This window comes from Strigops habroptila, chromosome 12, assembly GCF_004027225.2.
Source record: "Strigops habroptila isolate Jane chromosome 12, bStrHab1.2.pri, whole genome shotgun sequence".
Lineage (NCBI taxonomy): Eukaryota > Metazoa > Chordata > Aves > Psittaciformes > Psittacidae > Strigops > Strigops habroptila.
The window spans coordinates 20,520,925-20,541,245 of NC_044288.2; the positions used below are offsets into that span (position 1 = coordinate 20,520,925).

General features: G+C 45.0%; 1 protein-coding gene across 17 annotated transcripts in view; it reads right to left on the reverse strand.

Annotated features, from left to right (window-relative positions):
* The window catches only part of LOC115615550 (ankyrin repeat and KH domain-containing protein 1-like), a 102,964-nt gene extending 83,020 nt beyond the window's left edge, over nt 1-19,944 (reverse strand). For 10 of the 17 annotated variants that reach the window (XR_003994088.1, XM_030503817.1, XM_030503813.1 and 7 more), the window contains exons 1-2: nt 19,431-19,938; nt 4,724-4,877 (exon numbers count right to left, since the gene is read on the reverse strand). Coding sequence is in view for 16 of the 17 variants with exons in the window: in XM_030503817.1 (XP_030359677.1) it covers nt 4,724-4,877; nt 19,431-19,883 (607 nt within the window). In the remaining variant the exon portion in view is untranslated. Of the gene's footprint in view, nt 1-4,723; nt 4,878-19,430 lie in introns of all 17 variants that reach the window. The other 7 variants (XM_030503820.1, XM_030503819.1, XM_030503818.1 and 4 more) reach the window with 4 other exon arrangements.
* Between the last annotated feature and the right edge of the window lie 377 nt (nt 19,945-20,321).

Consider the following 20,321-nt stretch of genomic DNA (forward strand, 5'->3'; position numbering starts at 1 on the left):
CAGTTCTAGAATATTTAACCTCTTTCCCCTCATTTCATCCCACCAGCTTTCCAAAGAGCAGTAAAATGCTCTCATGCCTGAATTAAGTACTGAAATCCAACAGGGATTAACAAAAACTTCTTATTAAAACTAGATTTCTCTTTCACCATTTACACTGCATTTAATCCCTCGAAGTCTCAAATACACCAAATAATCTATGCAAGGGTCTCTGGTCACCTTTAATCCTGTATTTCAACAGAAAAGGATGTGTGTAACTCTGCGCCCTGTTTGAACACAACAATGGACTACTCACCTCTGTTTCATTAAGCAAACCCTCAGCTGAACATGGTTCCTCTCCAAAATAGCCTGATTCTCCTCACAAGCCTCTTTATAAACCACAGTAGGACTCCTGAAGCACTCCCTGCTAACAAAACTCCTCCCTGTGTAAATACTCAATGGTAATGCCAAGTGCTCCAACACTAGAACAAGAGTTTCTTCTCACTTTCTTCTGCATCTGTTTTTTGACGCTTCGCTGTCAAAGAGCTGCAACACTCAGACTGAGAAGGAACACACTCAAGATCAGGACACAGGCACCTGAGCTATTTCCTCAAGTTTAAAAAAAAAAACAAAAACCAAAAAAAAAAACAGTTCAGTGACATTCTGTCATTTCCCAGAAAACTCAGCAAACCCGTGCTGGAACACTACAAACTGGGTATGGAACCTGCAGGGATCCACATTTTACAACTTTATATGGAATTCTGTGGTTTGGGTGCAGAAACACCAAACAGGCATAAGGGATTTTATTTGGTGACCTTCCTCTATCTTAAGAAACAACCTGTACTCCAGACAGAGGACTGCACTACAGAAGCGAGGCATTTTCCCTTCCTGATGCTTGCAAAAGGTAGGACCAGAAAATGAAACGGCTTTCACCTGTCAAGCTTCCCAAGTATTTGGAGGCAAGTTTGCCTGTTTAAGAACACAATGAGAACCTATGGAGGAACCTGTCAAGAATAGCAAGAGCTCTGAATGCTTCAACCATCCATTTTACTGCAGTAAAGAGCTTTCCTCTCATCGAGTGAGTCCAGAGGAGGCCCCGGAGCTGCTGCGAGGGCTGGAGCAGCTCTGCTCTGGAGCCAGGCTGAGAGAGCTGGGCTGGGGCAGCCTGGAGAAGAGAAGGCTCCTGAAGGGGAGACCTTAGAGCAGCTCCAGTGCCTAAAGGGGCTACAGGAAACCTGGAGAGGGGCTTTGGACAAGGGCCTGTAGGGACAGGACAGGACAAGGGGAATGGCTTTAACCTGCCAAAGGGGAGATTGAGATGAGCTCTGAGGCAGAAGCTCTTCCCTGTGAGGGTGCTGAGGCGCTGGCACAGGGTGCCCAGAGAAGCTGTGGCTGCCCCATCCCTGGCAGTGTTCAAGGCCAGGTTGGACACAGGGGCTTGGAGGAACCTGCTCTCGTGGAAGGTGTCCCTGCCCATGGCAGGGGGTTGGAACTGGATGCGCTTTAAGGCCACTTCCAACCCAAACCAGCCTGGGATTCTATGATCCTCCAGCAGTCAACTATTGTCCCTAGAAAGAAAATTTAATAGGCAACTTTACTGAAGAGCCACAGAAGAACCAGGATTCTTCAGAGCTGGCATATTGTTTTAAGGTATTAACAGAACCCTCATTAACAGTGGAATGGGATGTGTCTACTGCAGAACATGTATCCCCTGTCAGAACACTAAGAATCTGTTTAATTTCATCTCCCAACAGTATGGTTGTCTTTCCACAGGTCATTTTACCTATAAATCCCTCCTTGCTACTAGGAGTCAAACTGAAGGAAGGTATTCAAAAGGCTTGGTTTGTTTAGGATAACTTCCCAAAGAACAGGATTCAATTGTTTTAATTAATCTTCAATTTCTGAAGACAAGAACAACTCCTATTTATGATGTTCACAGAATAGTGAATGAAGTCTCTCAGTCTTCAGAAAGTACAATTATTTTTTCTTGTGAAATAATACAATCACTGACAGTTGTTTAAAGATAATTGTTCATTTACAAAGTGTCTGTGCTTTGCATAAACACATTACAGAAGGAAGTGGTGTTGTCCAAACTAAAGCTAACCAGCCAGGCTTTCAGTGGACCTAGCAAATGTAGGGAATGTGTAACCCCTGTTTGAGTGCACACATGTATGTATGTAGATATGTACTTGCAGCTATGTTATAGTGGGCAAGGCACAACCCTCTTGCTAGATATTCTACTTAAGGCTGTCACCTTCAGCATCCAAACCCACAAAATATTTTAAGTCCTCTTGGAAACAGAATAAACAAGCTGAACTGTGAAAAAATATCCAGCACTCTTCTGATGGGTAACTATAATGTATAGAAACATTTTTCAGCTATTCAACTAGCCCCTGGCCTCCACACTTACATATGCAGGCCTAACCAGCTCTCAAATCAAGACAGCTACATAAAACCAAAACAAACTCCCACAAATCTGAAAGACTGCAATGGTTGAAAACCACTTCTGCATAAGTAATTTGAAGAACAACATCCCACCTGGCTGCAGTTGCTAGCACTTACCTTCCAGAATTAATAAACAGCGTGGCCGTGCGAGAGCTGAGCATTAAAGGATTCAGGAAGAATGAGCAAAACTAGTTTTGCAAGTCATACTCATTAAGATCCTCATGACACAGCCACGAACCCTGTATGTGAGAAACCCTGAGAAATCTGAGACACTAAAAGCAAGACTGATTTTGCTCTAGGTTGTTGGGATCAAGCCTCCCACAGGCAAGGGGATCATCACAACGAAGGCCAAGCTGCCCTGGAAACCACATCAGACAAGGCCGTAGCTAAACTACTTGTTTGAGCAATAGCTCTGCCATCTACTTTTGCAAGCTATCCCTAATACTATGGACTAAAATGTGACTAACAGGAGAAATCCCTTGCTTTTGCCAAACTGCAAAACAATACAAAGTTCCAACATGAGGCCACTTGGTTGCCATGATGGAAACCCCAAAGCCCACTTAAGATTGGAAATGCTATTTTCAGTCAAACCAGCCAGAGAAACCCAGTGAAGATACAACACCTCCCAGAAACACTTTTTCTTTTGCAATCACTTTCAGATTATGGCTTTTATTAATAAACTACCAGATTCTCAGTGTCTTCGTTAGCTAAGCCTGTTGATATTTTTAGTGGTCAAATTCACAGTGGGAAAGTACTGCTTAACTCTAAGACTTTTTCAAGACTGTTTTTGGTCTTTTGGTCTCACACATTCAACAAATGGCATTCATTTTGTCCAGTCTTTTTAGAGAGGAAGATGGAGCCCCCAGACAAAAGCACTTTCTTTGTATTTATTTGCTCTTCTTTCCAGATTCCTTCTGTTCTGCCCATTTTCTATATCCCTACTCCAAGCACTCAGGGAATCAAAGCATGGAAACCCCAAATTAAAAACAAATAATCTAATCCTGGGGACAAGGGGCCACCTACTGCTCCAAGTCTACAGAAAACATTCTCACAGGCATCACAAGCAGCAATGGTACCTCCTAGATTTGTTAAATACCATGAAATCATTTTGAACACTGCAACCCTCAATGTAAGCATGTCTAGAGACTGCCCTCATAACACTAACCACCAGACATCTCCACTGACAATTTATCAAGCTAACAATAGGTTTCAGGACACACCAGTCATCAGGTGCATGAGTCAAACAAACCGATTTTCATTTTTAAAAGTGCTTAAAAAGGGATCAAATTATTCACATTCTCTTAGTGTCTGGAGCATCCCAGAAACTGTCTCTATTTCCTGCAAAGCAAAGGTTGGTCCCCCATGAGTTACATCAGGTTAGAATCATTTTAAGGGACCATCTTTCATTAGGCTGCTGCATCGTTTTGCTGACAAAAGCTATCCTATGTTCTAAGTTGCAGAGGTTTTTCAAACTCAAACCGCAAAGAGAGGCAACCCCACAGCCCCTTGCATCCTGCTTCCTCAGGATGAAACTCTCCTTTAAAACTGTACATAGCTTTACGCTAAACACCTGCAAATAAACACTATTTCATCTAGCTCGTGCGCTCAAAGCTGAAGTCTGAAAACTCCAGTTTCAGCACATTACTACTTGTCTGAGTATGCATCCATCATGATCAAACAGGATTTGTTTCAAAACAGGGTTCTTACATCTTTTTGTCCTTGGAATTTTGAAACTAACAAATAATTTTCAAATCCATCATGAATACCCAAGTCACAAACCTTAGCAAGACTTGAATTAGTCAAGCTTTCCCTACAGAAGTAGTACTCATGTGGTTCATCTAGTCTAGTTCTAAAATATTAAATATGTATTTTCCAACAGTTATATCCCAGAACTACATGACGGAAAAATATTTTTGTGCAAGTTAAAACAGAGAAGTAAATACTTCACCTGCAAATTTCTGGAGAAATGAATCAATAATTATATATTGATCAAAGCAGCAGAGAAAAAAAAGGTAATTTTAGCAAGTATAATTCCTTCTGTTCTCTCCACTTTAATCCTCTCTCTGTAACACATACAATCTCACCTGGTCAGTGAAATACCATTTAATTCAAATTAACTTTTCTAACTTTATATGCACAGGAAGAGCAGACCAAGCAACCCTCAACACCTGTAAGAATTGAGCTTGTTTTCCATGGTCATGGAAAGTGTCCAGACTTGTGAATATGTCACTAGGGTCAAAACATACACATTGCAGATCTCTGTGCAAGTTGTGTTCAGGAAAAAACTACACAAATAAAGTACCTGCTGCCTCCAGTAAGGCTTCTAGCCTTGCTTGTGTTTCTGGATCCACAGTTCTCAAGTCTGCCCCTTCTGCAGCGCTCGATAAGAATAACTCCGACGTGGTTTTAAGTACTGGGTTATCAAGATCTTCTTGGTCCAAAATAAAGGATTCAACCTGTTTGCCAAGGTTAAAAAAAAAAAAAGAAAAAAAATTACCATTTTGGAAGTTTTATGCTAAATCTAAAATATTAGACAAAACACAGAAATACTTTAACTGTACTATCAGAATCACAGTTTAACTGCACAGGTCATAGGACACCACCATAAAAACCATGTGGTCAACTCACTGAAAAGATAGTTGAAAAGACAAAAGAAAGAACTCTTCATGAAATACAGTTTATCGTAAGTATTACAATTAACAAGATCACAGCAATGGCAACTCAGATCAAATATTCAATAAGTGTAATGCATGTCTGGACAGTTAAAAGACCGAAACAAGACTTCCACAGAGGCTGTAGCATCTCTGTCACCAGAAGTCTACCTACCTTGTTACTCAAAAAAGCCACCAGAGATGACCTCGGTATAGCTAAACCTATCTGAGAGCCAGAGAGAGGCTGAATGGTTTCCCCAGATACCCTTTAGTTCTATTTTAAAAGTAATTACAACTAATGTAGAACAAGGAGTTTGTTTTGAGTAGAAACACCAGAGTTGACTAAAATTCCAACCCAAAACATCTGTTCCCAAGCTTGGCACTCAGCATTACCTCAGTCATTAATGTTTTCTAGACAAGAACAGATACGTAGAACAATTAAGCAAGCAGGTATTCCAACTAAGCAGCAATAATGCTGTCCCACCAGTGGCCCACATGATCTCTAAATACAAGCTCACGGAATTACGCAATACCACACTCTGTAGTTCTATGACAGCTTGCCAGGGTAAACAAGGAGGATACCTGACTCATTCTCTAATGAGAGCAGAGCTACATTTCAGAATCTGTCCCAAGTTCAGACATCCTTTCCTATATTTTCAGTAGTACTTCAAGATAAAGCCACTATTTCACAATGAGACGTTACCTGTTCAACATTCAGTGACTTAAATAAGCCACAGAAACAAGACACTCTCCATACGCAGCCACTGCTGCCCCTTCCCACATCATGCCCCAGCCTCATCTTCCTCTCTGTTCTCCCCTACTACTTCCGCCATCTTTTTCACACTAGCATTAAACTCTCATCATATTCAGCCCTACCACACAACACCCCAAAACACCTCAAGGAGGTCCATCTGCAAATTCATTGAGAGAAAATGGTAACAAGAAGATGGACAGCTACACAGAGCACTGCCATGCAAGAGCAACTTGTGGTCATTCCTTCCTCTTTTTGACATGTAAACGTTCTGCAGCATCATCCTCCTGTGTCCAAGGCAACCCCTCAGTGCCCAGTGAGATGCAGTGCTGCCATAGGAATACAAGGGGCACCAGGGAGAAAGAGGGGCTTGTCAGAACACAGACCACGAGCTCCATATCTCAGTAGACACATGGCATTGGCGAGCTTACAGGTATTACATCCTGTGTGCCAAGGCACAAATATTAAAGCTAAGACAGCAGGCTCAGAGAGAGCTGAACATTAAACAAGCAGAAAATTAGTGACCTAAACCAGTGATACAGATTTTTACTACAAACAAAGAGCAGCGATTTACAGCTCACAGCAAAATGTGCCCATACAGTAAGATTCACCTCTGCAGAACTCAGATTCCAGGTTATGTCACTCTAAGCAGCTTAAGGACTCCCTGCTGCAAAACTGACCTCTGGAAAAATTCACCCTTACCTACAGAAGCACTTCTCCCCCAGGACTACACAGGGCACTCTGCCTCACCAATATGCTAGAAATATTATTATAGAATCACAGACTGGTTTAGGTTGGAAGGGACCTTAAAGCTCATCCAGTTTCAACCCCCTGCCACGGGCAGGGACACCTTCCACTAGAGCAGGTTGCTCCAAGCCCCTGTGTCCAACCTGGCCTTGAACACTGCCAGGGATGGGGCAGCCACAGCTTCTCTGGGAAAAGTCTGCACCAGCGCCTCAGCACCCTCATAGGGAAGAGTTTCTACCCAAGAGCTCATCTCAGTCTCCCCTCTGGCAGGTTAAAGCCATTCCCCTTGTCCTGGCCCTACAGGCCCTTGTCCAAAGCCCCTCTCCAGGTTTCCTGTAGCCCCTTTAGGCACTGGAGCTGCTCTAAGGACTCCCCTTAAGGAGCCTTCTCTTCTCCAGGCTGAACCAACCCAGCTCTCTCAGCCTGGCTCCAGAGCAGAGCTGCTCCAGCCCCCTTCTTCATGGCCCTCCCTCCTATTATCCCTATTGCGACAATGTTTGTGTCATCTGATGACCAGCAGAAAATCCCACTGTGTGCACAACAAACTATTCATAACATATAACAGAAATACATACAAGACATTTTATTACATGCTAATGGACTTTTTTGTTCTTTTCCAATGACATCACTGAATTTAACAGCAGTTCTCCCTTCTGCAGACAGGTTAAAATGCCACCTACCTCTGAAACAACTGTGATATGAAAAATAAATACAGCAGAAACGTTCCAGGAGGCTCCTGGCAAGCCTCACCTCCTGGCCTCAGAAACAGCCAGGCTACACCCAGGCCAAGGCAGCACATCAGCCTAGCACCAGCCTTCAGAGGCTGTCCAACTGCAAGTTTTAAAACTTCATCTTTTTGACACTTGGGTAAAGATATGGACTATTTTCTGCTCGACTGCTGCCACCCTAAAGCTCACTGTATATTTACAGGACATTACCCGCACCAATACACCTCCTGAACCTGAAGCAGTGTTAATTCACCACTCGCAAATACTCTATTAACTTGCAAGGAATTCCTCTCTCTCCTCCCAACAGGAAGCACATTTTGCTTAGAGGAACCTCTAAAAAAGTCTGTCTCTAACACCGATTATGCAAACACGAGACACAGCTTTCACTTAGGGTACAAGCTGGGTAGTATCAGTGCAGTCTGTTCTTCTCACCACTCTTTTCACCTCTCACTGCCCTTCAGCTCTTCTTCAGGTTTGGTACTGTACCTTCAGAGACCTCACACGTATAAAGTCTCACCAAAAAACTTGCTTCATATACAGCATTTTCATTGTAGTTTTACATCACAGCAAGAAAAGACAGCTGCTTTCATTACTTCTGCACATGTTGAGCATCAATTTTTAGGTTTTGTTTTGATTTTTAGTAAGAGCTTAATAACATAGCCACAATAAAATAGAACTTGAGTGTGAAAATACTGAAAATCCATATGCAGCATGTGAAAATAGCTGTACCATTGCCAGTCTGCCAGGACGAGTTGCAATGTGGTTTCAAGTCAGAACATCTGACATTGCTGTGAACCCATGCACTTGCTCACACGCTAAGGCAAGGCTAGAGAGGATGAACAGCTGGATACCTTATCAATAGCCGAATAAGAAATAAGCTGAACAACCAGATGTTTCTTGTGAATGAATTATTACGATCACATAAAAATAATGAAAATCATATTTAAAGAACTCAAACTACCCCAAGTATAGCAAAGAAATTCTACTTTTGAAACAACAGATGAGCTTCATTAAAAACAAACACCAAACAAAACCCCAAGTAGATTTCATGTTGGCATTCCTGGAAGACTTGCTCATGTGGCAAAATTTAGGCCCTGCTCTATCCTAATCAGATCTGCAGCAAAGTGATAGAGTAACCAGGCACTGTGCTATTTTTGGATTAGTTTGCGAGCTGCTTTGGGCAGTTAATAAGCATCTCACTTGGTAAGGCTCCTTAGGAAGATGTACATTCAAGACATTATTCTACCTGCCAAAACAACTGCAAGTAGGAACAACTCCTAATCAGACCCCAAAGAAGCTGTTAAGCTGCATGGGACCCAAGGACAGGGTGCTGGACATCAATGTCTTTCCTGCATTGCCATGTTTCACACCTATCCACAGCAACCATGGACCTTCCCTGAAGTCCTGCCAAGGACTGCAGCAGCCTCGCAGCTCTGCAGATCCAGTTACACCACTGGTTCTCCCTCCATAGCAGCTACATTCGCAGCTATTTGGAGTCAGCTACAGTAGTATTTATGTGTTAATGCCGTGATTGAGTTTACCTCAGGTCAGGGGTACGCAAAGGCGACTTTGCAAGCACGACTTCACAACTAATACCAGCAGTTCCTGCAAGATGGGCAACAACATACAGGGTTAGAAGCAAAGTCTTTTTCCCAGCATGGCTCGGACCTGCTCGCCACCAGCCTGGTGCTGACCCAGGCTACAATGGAAACACTTCCTGCTGTAGCTGTACCAGCACCATTCCTACTGCTCCTCCTACCCATGCAGGGAAGGGCAGCAGCAGACACAACTTGTTCTACCTTTCTCTTCCATTTATGCCAAAGTAGTACTTCTGGGAAGACTACCTTTGCACAAAGTGTGGGTAAGAAAGGAAAGCTGCTGTTAAATCATATCCTTGAACTTGCATTTTCCAGACAGACCCTGAGCTATGAACACTTTTCTGGGTATCAACTCTCGTTGCTCTACAGATACTGATGACCCGAATTCCTGACTGGGACTCCTAAACTCCTATTTCTTATGCAAATAAATGACTACCTGATTGTGTGTTAGGGAACCCTTCCTAACTATTTCTGTAAAAACTCAATTTGGACATATGTCTAAATACATCCGAATATATGCAGAGGGACCTTGGCTTCCTTAAAGCTAATACAGGCCTGTAGGTCAGGTTGAAAGTTCATGCCTATGAAGCTGAAATAGATCATCTATATTAAAACTATTTTCATTCCATAATTAACAAGATGTGCAATGCTGCAGTAGGACCACACTAGGAAGATATTGTGGTTTTGTCTGATAAACCCAACCTCTGATGCTTTATGTTGTCACGTCCTTTATTACACTGAATGCCAATATCTGATTAATACTTGTAAACCTGCTCTAGAAATTTTGGGGAATACTGATACCTCAAGGCTAGGTTGGACGGGGCTTGGAGCAACCTGGTCTAGTGGAAGGTGTCCCTGCCCGTGGCAGAGGGTTGGAACTGGATGAGCTTTAAGGTCCCTTCCAACCCAAACCAGTCTGATTTTGTGATTTTATGACAGGACATCACATACCATAGCACTAAGTGAAAACTGAAAATGAGTTTGTTTCAAATTTGACCTCAAACCCCTTTAAATTCCACATATAAAGAATGTCTGCCTCAAAACTATTAAAAATAATTATTCCAAAGGGAAAGTAAAGTGAAGCCCTTTCTCATTGACATGGCACTCAGAGGAGCTTGAAGTGACAAGTGCACCACTACACCCCGCTGTAGACTCCTCGCACCAGCAAAAGGCCTGGCTTTGCTTTACCTTATGACGTGCTTTTCAACACTGCCCTCCCCATGCCAGTCGAACAATTTTCCACCTACTTAAGGTACGTTCCTGACATTACTATTTCAGTTTCAAGAGATGGCCTAAAGGAAGAGGAAAACACACACCCAAACATGGGTATTTTCACCAAGCCTTTCCCCACAGGCCCTCAGCACACTGCCCTTTCCTGGCACTTCACAGCCCCTGACAGAAAAGAACCATTTCAGAGACGTACTTCAGAGTCAGCACATGGGAACAACACATACTCAGTGTAAACAACTCAGACATAATGAAAGCCGTAAGAAATACCCACTCTGCCAGGCTTCAACTGTAGTTTCTGAAGGCAGCTTCTTCAATTAAAAACCAAAGTTTCAGCCCAAGAAGACAGATGCCACCAAGAGCTGTGAATGGCCCAGAAATCACCTTGTGCTGGCCCTATGGATCTTTATTACAAAGTACCCAAACAGTCGTGGGGAGTCACAGGGTCTTTGGGGACATCACCACCCCAGTACAGAAAGCACAAAGTATCTGAAGCATTGTTTCCAGTCAGCGCTCATCTTGTGACAAGTCAGGCAGCTATCAGACACTTTAATGGGCTGATTTAACATATCAAAAAGGGAGAAAACTTGAGGGGAGTGGGGGGCCACCAATAATTTTCTACCCCTTTACTGAATTTTATAGACTTACCAAAGGGGTCCGATAAGCTGGAACATTGTTCTGCTGGGAACAGCAAGCCATCAGACCAACTCAGGTCTCTGCAATGCTACAAGTCCAACTGCCCCCAACATTTAAGGGGAGCTGTTAGTATCTGCACAATGCCTTTGCTTAGCAGCCTACAAGAGTTTTGTAGGCAGCAAATTAGATTGGAAGGGTGGCAGAGAGGAGGGGTGTAGATCTGGTTAGCTTCAATTACAATAGGAAGTTGACTAACGTGAGGCAGGATTACCTGAAGGACGGCCTTTATTCCAATATGTATTAAGCAATTATCAGATCATGAAACAAGCAGCTATAGGATCTGGGCTGCAACAAGTTCATTTCATAACAGGTTCATTTGCAAACATTGCTATAGATACAATGTAAATAAAGATGGACACAACTTTATGCTTTGTCACTGGAGACAACTGCCTCACACACACACACAAGTCTGACATTCATGTATAAACCTGTGCTGTGTGTTTGATGTGTTAGCACCCACTCAGAGTGATCTCAGTATTAACTTTAGCTGACTAAAACGATTGGTGAGAATGAGCAAGGAGCAGCCTGACATTCATAGGGCAGCTCCTCTCTGCTCAGCCCAGCCCCATCGATGGATCTTGAGCCCGGCCCCACAAGTCACTACTCCATGACCAAAATGATGACTAGTATTTGAAACATGCAGATAAAACAATAAATCAGAATTCATGTTTTATGGGACTGCTCTTCCATGCCAGAGACTGTTGATCCTGGGCTTTCAGTTTCCTTGTGCTAATAACTGAACACACAAGCAGCCTTCCATGAGCATCTGTCAAATGGTTCACATGTATTTAATCACTTACCTAATTTCTCTCTTCAGCACTCAACTGACACTAGATATCCTTATGCCAATTTAAGTAGCTCTGAATACTACAAACTACACCTTATCACATGCCTCTGGACAGAGCTGTCCCATTTATGACTCTTCCATCTCCAATTCATTTTTATGTTGCACAACAATAAGCCTAAGACAGAACTGAACCCCTAGTTAGCTCCAAAAAACCTCAGCCACAGAACACACAGGTTGAGTCCTCTTGGCACAAGAGGCTGGCAACATTAAAAAGTTTCTCTGTATAGCAGAAAAGAAAGATTACTCACTTCAGTCACTGCTGGCAGAAAGAAAAACAACCCAACCCCAACCTGTTACAAGGCAGCCTGCAGCCATCACACATTCAATGTCTGATAAACACAAATAATTATGACTAAGTTTTCCTGATGCTCAAGAGAATCTTTTGCAGCCAGGAACTGCCATTTACAGATCTGGAACTGACAACTGAAGTATATTCAAAATTCACATGAATCCCAGTAAATCAAGTGCCTGTTTTTGACATATGCAGTCTTCTTGCTAATGAAAACCACTGAATGAGACCAATAAACCTTCCTAAAATAAGCATCACTTACACTAAGCACTCGATTTCATGTATTCCATCTCAGTCCACTCTAAATCATTTTTCCAGTGCTCCATCTTCTCCATGGGTTTTAAGATTCCCTCCTGCCTACTGCAAAAATAGCCCCTATTTCCTCATCTAAACCAAGAAACAGGAGGTGTTCCTCAATATTCTTACCTACTAGAACATACAAGAGGATTGTTGTGTCAATGTAGCCAGAGCTTTCAGGCTGGGATCCTTGCTCAAGTATTAAATCCCATGCATTAAACCAAAGTGAAAACAACTTCAAAACCAGAAGATGAACAAATGCATCTGTTTGCAGATGTAAAAGCTTATATCCATCCCAGACAGCTCCCTTTTTACAAGGAGTCCCATGGAATGATGAGGGGCAATGGGCACAAGTTACTCCTGGGGAGATTCTAAATGGACACTAGAGGAAAAATCTTCACTGTGAGAACCACCAGTCATCGGAATCACCACCCCAGGGAAAGGGTGGATTCCCCAACATGGGACACTTTTAAGGTGTTAAGGTGCTGGGACATGTAGTGTGGGTCATGCTCTGCCTAGAAAGGTTGGACTAGATGACCCTTGAGGTCCCTTTATATATTTTATTTGTATAAGGTATTGAGTTTGCCCTCACAGATCCTAAATGGTACGCATCCACTTCACAGCCTCCCTTTTCCCCTGGCTATCCCGTCACACTGTGGATGAACACATGCTCCCAACAGGCAATGCTCTGAAGCCACCATGATGGAGGAACATGGCTTGAAATCAGCTCCTCTTTTCCCTTGGTTTGAAGTAGGACCGATTCACTACCTACCCACCACGTGACACCACTGGTTTTATTCATGATTTGGGAAAGGGAAGAGTTCAACAAGGTTAGGGATTTTCCTAGAAGAAAATCTTAGTTAATTAGTAATCTCCATGTTTTACTGAAGGCAAATGAGAGGAACTTATGGACCTAGCTGAAACTTAACACCCAGGAAATGTTAAAACCACCAGAGAGGTGCTTTTCAGCTCTTCATCAGCCACTAAAACATCCATTTCTTTACTTAATAGGAAAGAACTTTCCTGAAGGACAGATATACAGTCAGGTAGCTCTCAAAACTTCTCCTGGTCAGAGGAGCCAGCCACACATGTTCACTCTCACTTACCACCAGCATTCTGACAAATACAACACAGTATCTCAACCATGAGTAATCCTTCTGGGTCAAGGACACTTCTTTCAAAGTCTAGGATGCTTTGGAAGAGCTAAAGACGAAAAGAAGTTTGAGAAGAATCTGCAAGACTCATTTAAAGCAGAGGAGGGGAGAAATACAGAAACTAGCTATTAATAGGGTATATCAAGAGGTTAGAGCTCAGACAAGCATGTAACCCTAACTAAATGAACTCTTATATCCAAATATTAATTCATCTGTACCCATTTTCCCCTCTTATTCAGAGGAAGCATGGGTTTATAATGTAGACTACAATACAAGGTTGCTACAAAAACCCAGTATCATTTGAAAGGTAAACTAATCTAATAGTTTATCACAGAACTCCAAGGTCATGAGGCACCAATGAGAAAGTTTCTATAATATAATCCCTGGAGGCAAGAACTTCTCAAAAAAAAACCCCCAAATTTACAGAAGTACTTGAACAAATAACTGATTTCTGAAGTTTTGCTCACAGCATCCCATGCCTCACACAGGCATTCCCATTAGGGAGATAAGCTTTACACAAGGACTTCAGATGGAGTTTGCATGGTACATGGGCTGCTACTAGGAAATAAAGTAGCCACAGAAGGAAAATGAAAGCACCCTACTGAAGACTGAGGCTTCAGAGATCAACTTAAACACTGAGATCTGCACACAGTCCTCACACAAGATGCACAAGTGATTTTTCTTGCTTCAAGTTTTAAGTGAGAAACAAACCTAAGAAAGGTTCTTTTTTTACATATAAGTCAGACTTGCCTCTGTTTTAAATCCAAGAGTCACTTTTACCCCTGAACAGCTTGATACTTCTAAGGAATCTTCATGCATGTTACAAGAACTCAAATGACCTACTAAGATCAAAGCCTCCTCACCTGTAGAGTCCAAACCCCAGGTCTGAACTCCTCCAACAAGCAGCCAATTCAGTAATCTCACTGCTCCCAACTGTAAAGGCCAGGCCACATGTGTGCAGAGGAAAAGGAGTCCCTTTATATTGCCCTTCTCTCCACATTTAACCTTATTCTAAGTGAACGTCAGAGGGATGGTCCGAGCTCTAAGCACAGCACCATCCAGCTATCCTTACAGCTGTATTTCGGGATCCTCGGACATGAGGAGAGCACCCCACTATCAAGCCCACAGGGGAGCAGCTGGGTAGCCCCAATTTAAACCAGAACACAAGGACTCGTGGTTCACCAGCTGTAGTCTGGCCTTGCATTAATGCTCAAATGAACCTTTCTTCCCCGCCCCAGACTGTAACTAGTTGACTGGTGAAACCTATGTGCAAATTTGTAACTCAATATAGATGTTCTGCTAAATTTGGTAGATGTCTCCCTACCAAGGGGCAGCACCACATATTTATATAATTACACAGTAGTATTTCACATCTTTACTTTCTACACCTATCATTAGAAAACGGTTGCTGACATTTATTTTAGGTCATGTACTCAACTGGGTCAAGCTGCGCTAAAGGGAAACTAGAGTTCTGTAAGAAACTTTGGGAATCGGTTCATTTTAAAGGGTTATTGAACAGTAAGTGTAACCCACAACCAGACAGATTGTTTCTGGCTACCCCAGGCCAGACTTTCAAAGTTACTGAGATACCTACCAAGATTTTTTACCAGGAATTAGCTGCCAAGTCAGGCTGGGAATGAACAAATACTGTACTACTAATCAGCTCTCTGCATCCTTAAGCATCACATCTCAATACCTTTGGAAACCTGGACCCATTAACCCTCCATGTATTCTAATCAGTGAATAATTCTTTGAGAGAATTTTCCAGTTTGTTCCATCTCTTACTCCCTGCACTTTGAAAGAGCTGCTCAAAGGAAGAAAAACATTAACTGCTAAACTGAAACTCACATGTTTTCAGAGAGAAGGCTTTTCTGCCTAGTATTATCTACCTGAACTTACATCAGCTTTTTGAATTACTATTCCTTATGGTCAAGAAAATGCTGCCATTTACATTATTTCAAATATAATCCAGAAAACTGAAATGTATAAGGATTAAGCTCAGAAGTCAAAGCTATATCATGTATGTCATTTAAGCAGCAGTGCCATGTTCAGAAGGTTCACATAGCAACGACTTTAACAGACTACACTGCCAATTTAAACCAAACTACCTCAGTATTTACTCTGAATTCAAATCCCAGTTTAAAAATTAAGAGAATTCAGATTTTGGGGGGGTGAAGATGAAGCCCCAAACAAAATCTCCAAGTACTGAACTGATCTGGAGTGCATGCCATTCAAGTATTAATTCTACTCATCACAGGAGGTAGGTTATGTCTGATTTTTAATTATGCTTTATGTAAATATCCCCAGAGGCTTATGCAATAGATACAGGCTTAAGTAAGGCAAGCTGGTGGAGGCAGGCAGCCTGCTCTGGAGAGGGAAGCTGAGAGGTGAATTGACTCCATAGCCAAGAGGTGGGTGAGCTCCAGTTGCCACTGAAGGCCTCCAAAACCCTGAATCACAGAACACAAGAGACTTGCTGCATTGATACGCTCACCACCAAAAGCCACTTACTGAACTGAGCTTTAAGCTCCTCTGGCACTTCTGCCAGCACAGCTGGCTTCTCCTACTTGATTTACAACAGATCAGCAAACCACACAATCCTGCGAGTACTAACACTGCCATATTTATCACTTGCTTCAAGTCTCTATTTCTACAGCCCAGTTGTCTGCCACAATGGGTTTTGATAAGAACCTCCATGCTTTGTGGCCAGAAGCTCTCAGCCACCAAGGACCCAATGGACCTCATCTACACACACTATTAATCACCGCCCTGCCAGCACACCTTCACCTTGACCTACAGGCTTCACAACTAGCATGGAGGAGGCTGTTTAATGCTCATGCCTTTGGCACCACTTTAAGTGCCAGCAAAATTCACAAGGAACAGTAGTAATATAGTTAAAATTACGCCAAGATCTCACTTGAAACAAGTTGCAGACAGTGTCCAAACCCTGATCACGCTTAGAAGGCGACTATTCACACCGAGGTCAAAAACACCTCATCTCTCAGACAGCAACCAGTGGCAAAAGCTTCTCCAAACGCCCTCTGTTTCACATAGAAACAGCACAAAGCCTCCTGGCCTCGTCCCTCCATGCCCAAAGGCATGCTTCAGCTTGCAATTGTCTCTATTTGCATGTGATAATTTTAACTGGTAATTCTAGAAAATATTCTGTACAGCTGCATTTAAATTCTACCTTGCAGACCTGACGCAGCTCATTTATATGGGACCCACTTCAGTCCCTGCTTTCCCAGCCACAGCCTGGTGACTCCCACCAGTGGGCACTGAGTTAAGAAACCAGAAAGCTTCCAGTTCTCTCCCAGTTCTGCAAGGCAGAACACAGTACCCTGTCTTGACCTGTAAAATGGGGACAGTGCTCCCACCATAAACTACTTGAAGATCTGATGCAAGAAATGCAATATATTTTTTTTAAAGTTAAGCTAAAATCTATTGCTCTTTTCATTCTCTAGATAAATACTTCATTGCACTCCTCATCCTGAGCTTCACTGGTGATTTTATTCTCTCCCTTATTTGCCATTTTGGCTAATCCAGTTATTTTAGCATACTAAACTCGGACTTACACAAGGATACAACACCTAAAAGCACTGCAGGCACACAGCAGAGCCTACAGAACATCGTACCATTATTTTTATGACTTCAAAAGCAGAGGCAGGAGTACAGAACAAGGCAGCATGGCAAACTCTCTATTTATTTTAATTCTCCTTTCTAGTTCTCACTAATTCCACTCACTGGTAATAGCTGAAGGCGTACACCCAGATCAGTGACTCATGGCACAAGACCACAGTCCAAACAGTCACTGGGTTTTCAAAGCAGTGCTGTTCAAGGATTGCAGTGTTCCATCCCAGGAATTTAACTGACTTTTCTTTGTTAAAACAAAAAACAAACCACTGGCAGCAGGTGCTTCTTTACTTCTCGTACATACAACATCCCTCTTGGTGTTCCCAGCCACAGGCAGAGTCCAGCACCATGCACAGACATGGGCACATCCTCCCACTCATGCCTCTTCCCCAGGTTACTCTCCACAACCAGAAACAAGAGAGACCAACTCCCCAGGCAATTTCAGCTTCCAGATTAGCCCAATTCCTCAACGCGTGTTCTGGAAATCTCCAAGTATTTTTATTCCAATTTTTTTTTTTTTCTTTATTAAATATTTTCAATCAGAAAGCTTTTCCCAGGTTTTTCAAATGAATAATTTTACTTTAACAGCTGTTTGGAAACCTTTCTTTTTTTTTACCTCAATGCCAACCTCCCAGATACATTATTTCTAATAGGCTGCCTTTCTTAACACTTGCTATTAGTCAAAAGACCAATAGAGGACTTAGTAAACACCTCAGCTGCTCAATCTACACATCCTTTAAATAATGGGGCGTGTTCAAAAGGGATAAGCTTCCAAAGCAGAGCCCTGCTCATCTTGTACAGAGCCACAAACACCCATTTCTCATCATTTTCCAGGTTCAGTAACTACCGCTTTAGTATCTTCAAACATACATTAAAACATGACATAAAAGACATCCTGGAGAGCAGAAACTCATCAATTCTATTTACGGTGGGTCTTCCAGCTCACCAAAACAGGTATGTACTTGAAGACGTAATCCCATATCATCCTATGCTCAGGATAGCAATCACACAAGGAAGGTTCACACGCAACCACCCAACTGCCTGATCATCACAATTTTAGTTTAGTTAATCATCCTGCTGTTAACACAATGTTTAACTCGGTGAGGGGGTCATAAGCAAAGTGCAAATGTGGGTCTGCATCAGTTTCATCACTTTTATTCAGATAAGACCTGCCAGTTCGGGTCTCAGGAAGGATGGACAAAAGAGGATCCTCAATGGAAGGCAAAAAAGGATGAATGCAGGGTCCCCTCCTTCCACTTCTTCCAAAGAAATGTGGACACATACCAAAGTACCCACTCCTGGCCCCCAAAGCAAAACGGGTATGTATGGCCTCAGCTACCATCTTCTTCCTCCTGCAGAAGCACACAGAAGTACAAAACATTGGAACTGCAACAAGCTTGCAAGCGCTAGCCACATTCTCCTACTTTCCACTAAGGCTACATCAGGGCTACAATGGCAACTGTGACCCCAAGTCTTCTTTCTAAAAGCAGAAACTTAAGGAAAGAAGATTCACCCACTGGTGTAGGATGAGTGGGCAGCAGTGACAGATAAAAGCTTTCATTTATCTTCTCTCCCTAGGCTACATAAAGCAGTATTAGATGCATATTTACAGGCCCAACAATGCTCCATTTGGGATGGGATAAGGCTCCAGTCCCTCCCCCACACCCTTCCCTTCAAACTCTCTGCAGGTTTGGAAGATCAAAGGAAGACACCTCCATCACCCTCTTCCATTTTGCTGAGCAAGAAATATTTCTATTGCATAAAAATGTATGCGTGTGTGTGTATATATGTATAGAAATAAGGAATTTAGCAGAGCCTGGGAATCTCATATTCTTCCTCCCGAGTCCAGGGCAGCAATACCGGGGGCCGGAGGCTTTACTTTGTTCTCCGCTGGGTGGAGGATCTCACCTCCCCCTCCAAACCTGGTTCAAAGTAGAAACCACTCCTAGAGGTCAGGAGGCAGCAGCACGGGAGACATCTTTCCCCCTCCCTCCGCACGCAGGGAGGCAGCAGCAAGCGGAGAGCCCGGCCGCCCCGGGAGGTGCAGGCGGGGCGGCACCGAGACCCCCTCCCCTCGCTCGCTCCCTCCTCCCCGGCCTCAGCACTAGGCCCGGGGCCGCCCTGCCCGTGCGGGGCCGCCGGGACCCCGCCCCCGCGGCTCCGGTGCGGCCGCTCACGCCCATGGCGGCGGGGAGGCTCGGGCCGGCGCGGGGGGAAGCGGGGTGTGGTGCGGCCCGCGACCCCCCGCGCCCGTTCGGGAAGGCGCCGAGCGCCCGGCTGGCGGCGGCGGGCCCGGCGCGGCAAGCGGGAGGGCGGGCGGCGGGCGGCCAGGCCTGTCAGGAAGCGGCAGAGAGGAGGGGGAGGGCCGGGCCCGCCGGCGGGATCGCTCACCTCGGACACCTCGTCCTCGTCGCTGCCGGAGCCGCCGCCACCCCCGCTCCGCAGCACTGCGGCCGCCAGCTTGAAGTCGAGGGCGGCCTCGCCAGCCGCGGGTGCGCCGGGGCCTCCCGGCCCGCCGGGCCCGGCCTCCCCGAAGAGGCGCACGGCCCGCAAGCCCAGCGGGGAGGGCCCGGCCGCGGCGGGCGGCTCGGCGGCGGGCGGCGCGCGGGGAGCGACCGAGTCGATCTCCTCGTCGCCGACGGGGGCGGCGGTGCCGTCCGTGAGCATCGCGCTGATCCGGGGCCGCCGCCGCTCGCAGAGCCCAGCCGTCTCTGTCCCCTCACGGCACCGCAGCAGCGCCACTAACTTCTCACACCCTACCCGGCCGCGGGCGCCGCGCCGCCCCCCCCCGCCGCCGCTCCGCCCGCGCCTATTGGGCTCGCTCGGCCGACGGCGGCTTCTCATTGGCTGCGGCGCCCGTCACTCAGGAGCGCGTCACGCGCTCCCAGCATGCTGCCCTGAGAGCGCACGCCGAGGCGGTTAGCGCCCGCCGCCCCGCCCCGCTCCCCCGGCCTCGCTTCCTGAACTCCCCGCGAGCCGATTGGCGCCGCCGAACATCAGTCACGCGCCTCGCCACAGCCGCGGGCGCCCACGGGGCGAGCGGGCTGCCGCTCACAGCGAATCCGGGAACCGCGGGTTCTGATTGGCAGCGGGGCACATCGCTCACAACGCGCGGCGCCTGGCGCCGCCCTATTGGTTCCTGCCGTGCCCTGGGCCCGCCTCCCCTTCGAACCCCTCTGAAGGTCTCCCGTCAGCGTAAGGAATCGTCACGCGCCCGCCTGTCGCGGCGCGATTGACGCCGCGCGCTGCATGTCAAGGCGAGCGGCCCGCCCCCTCCCTTCC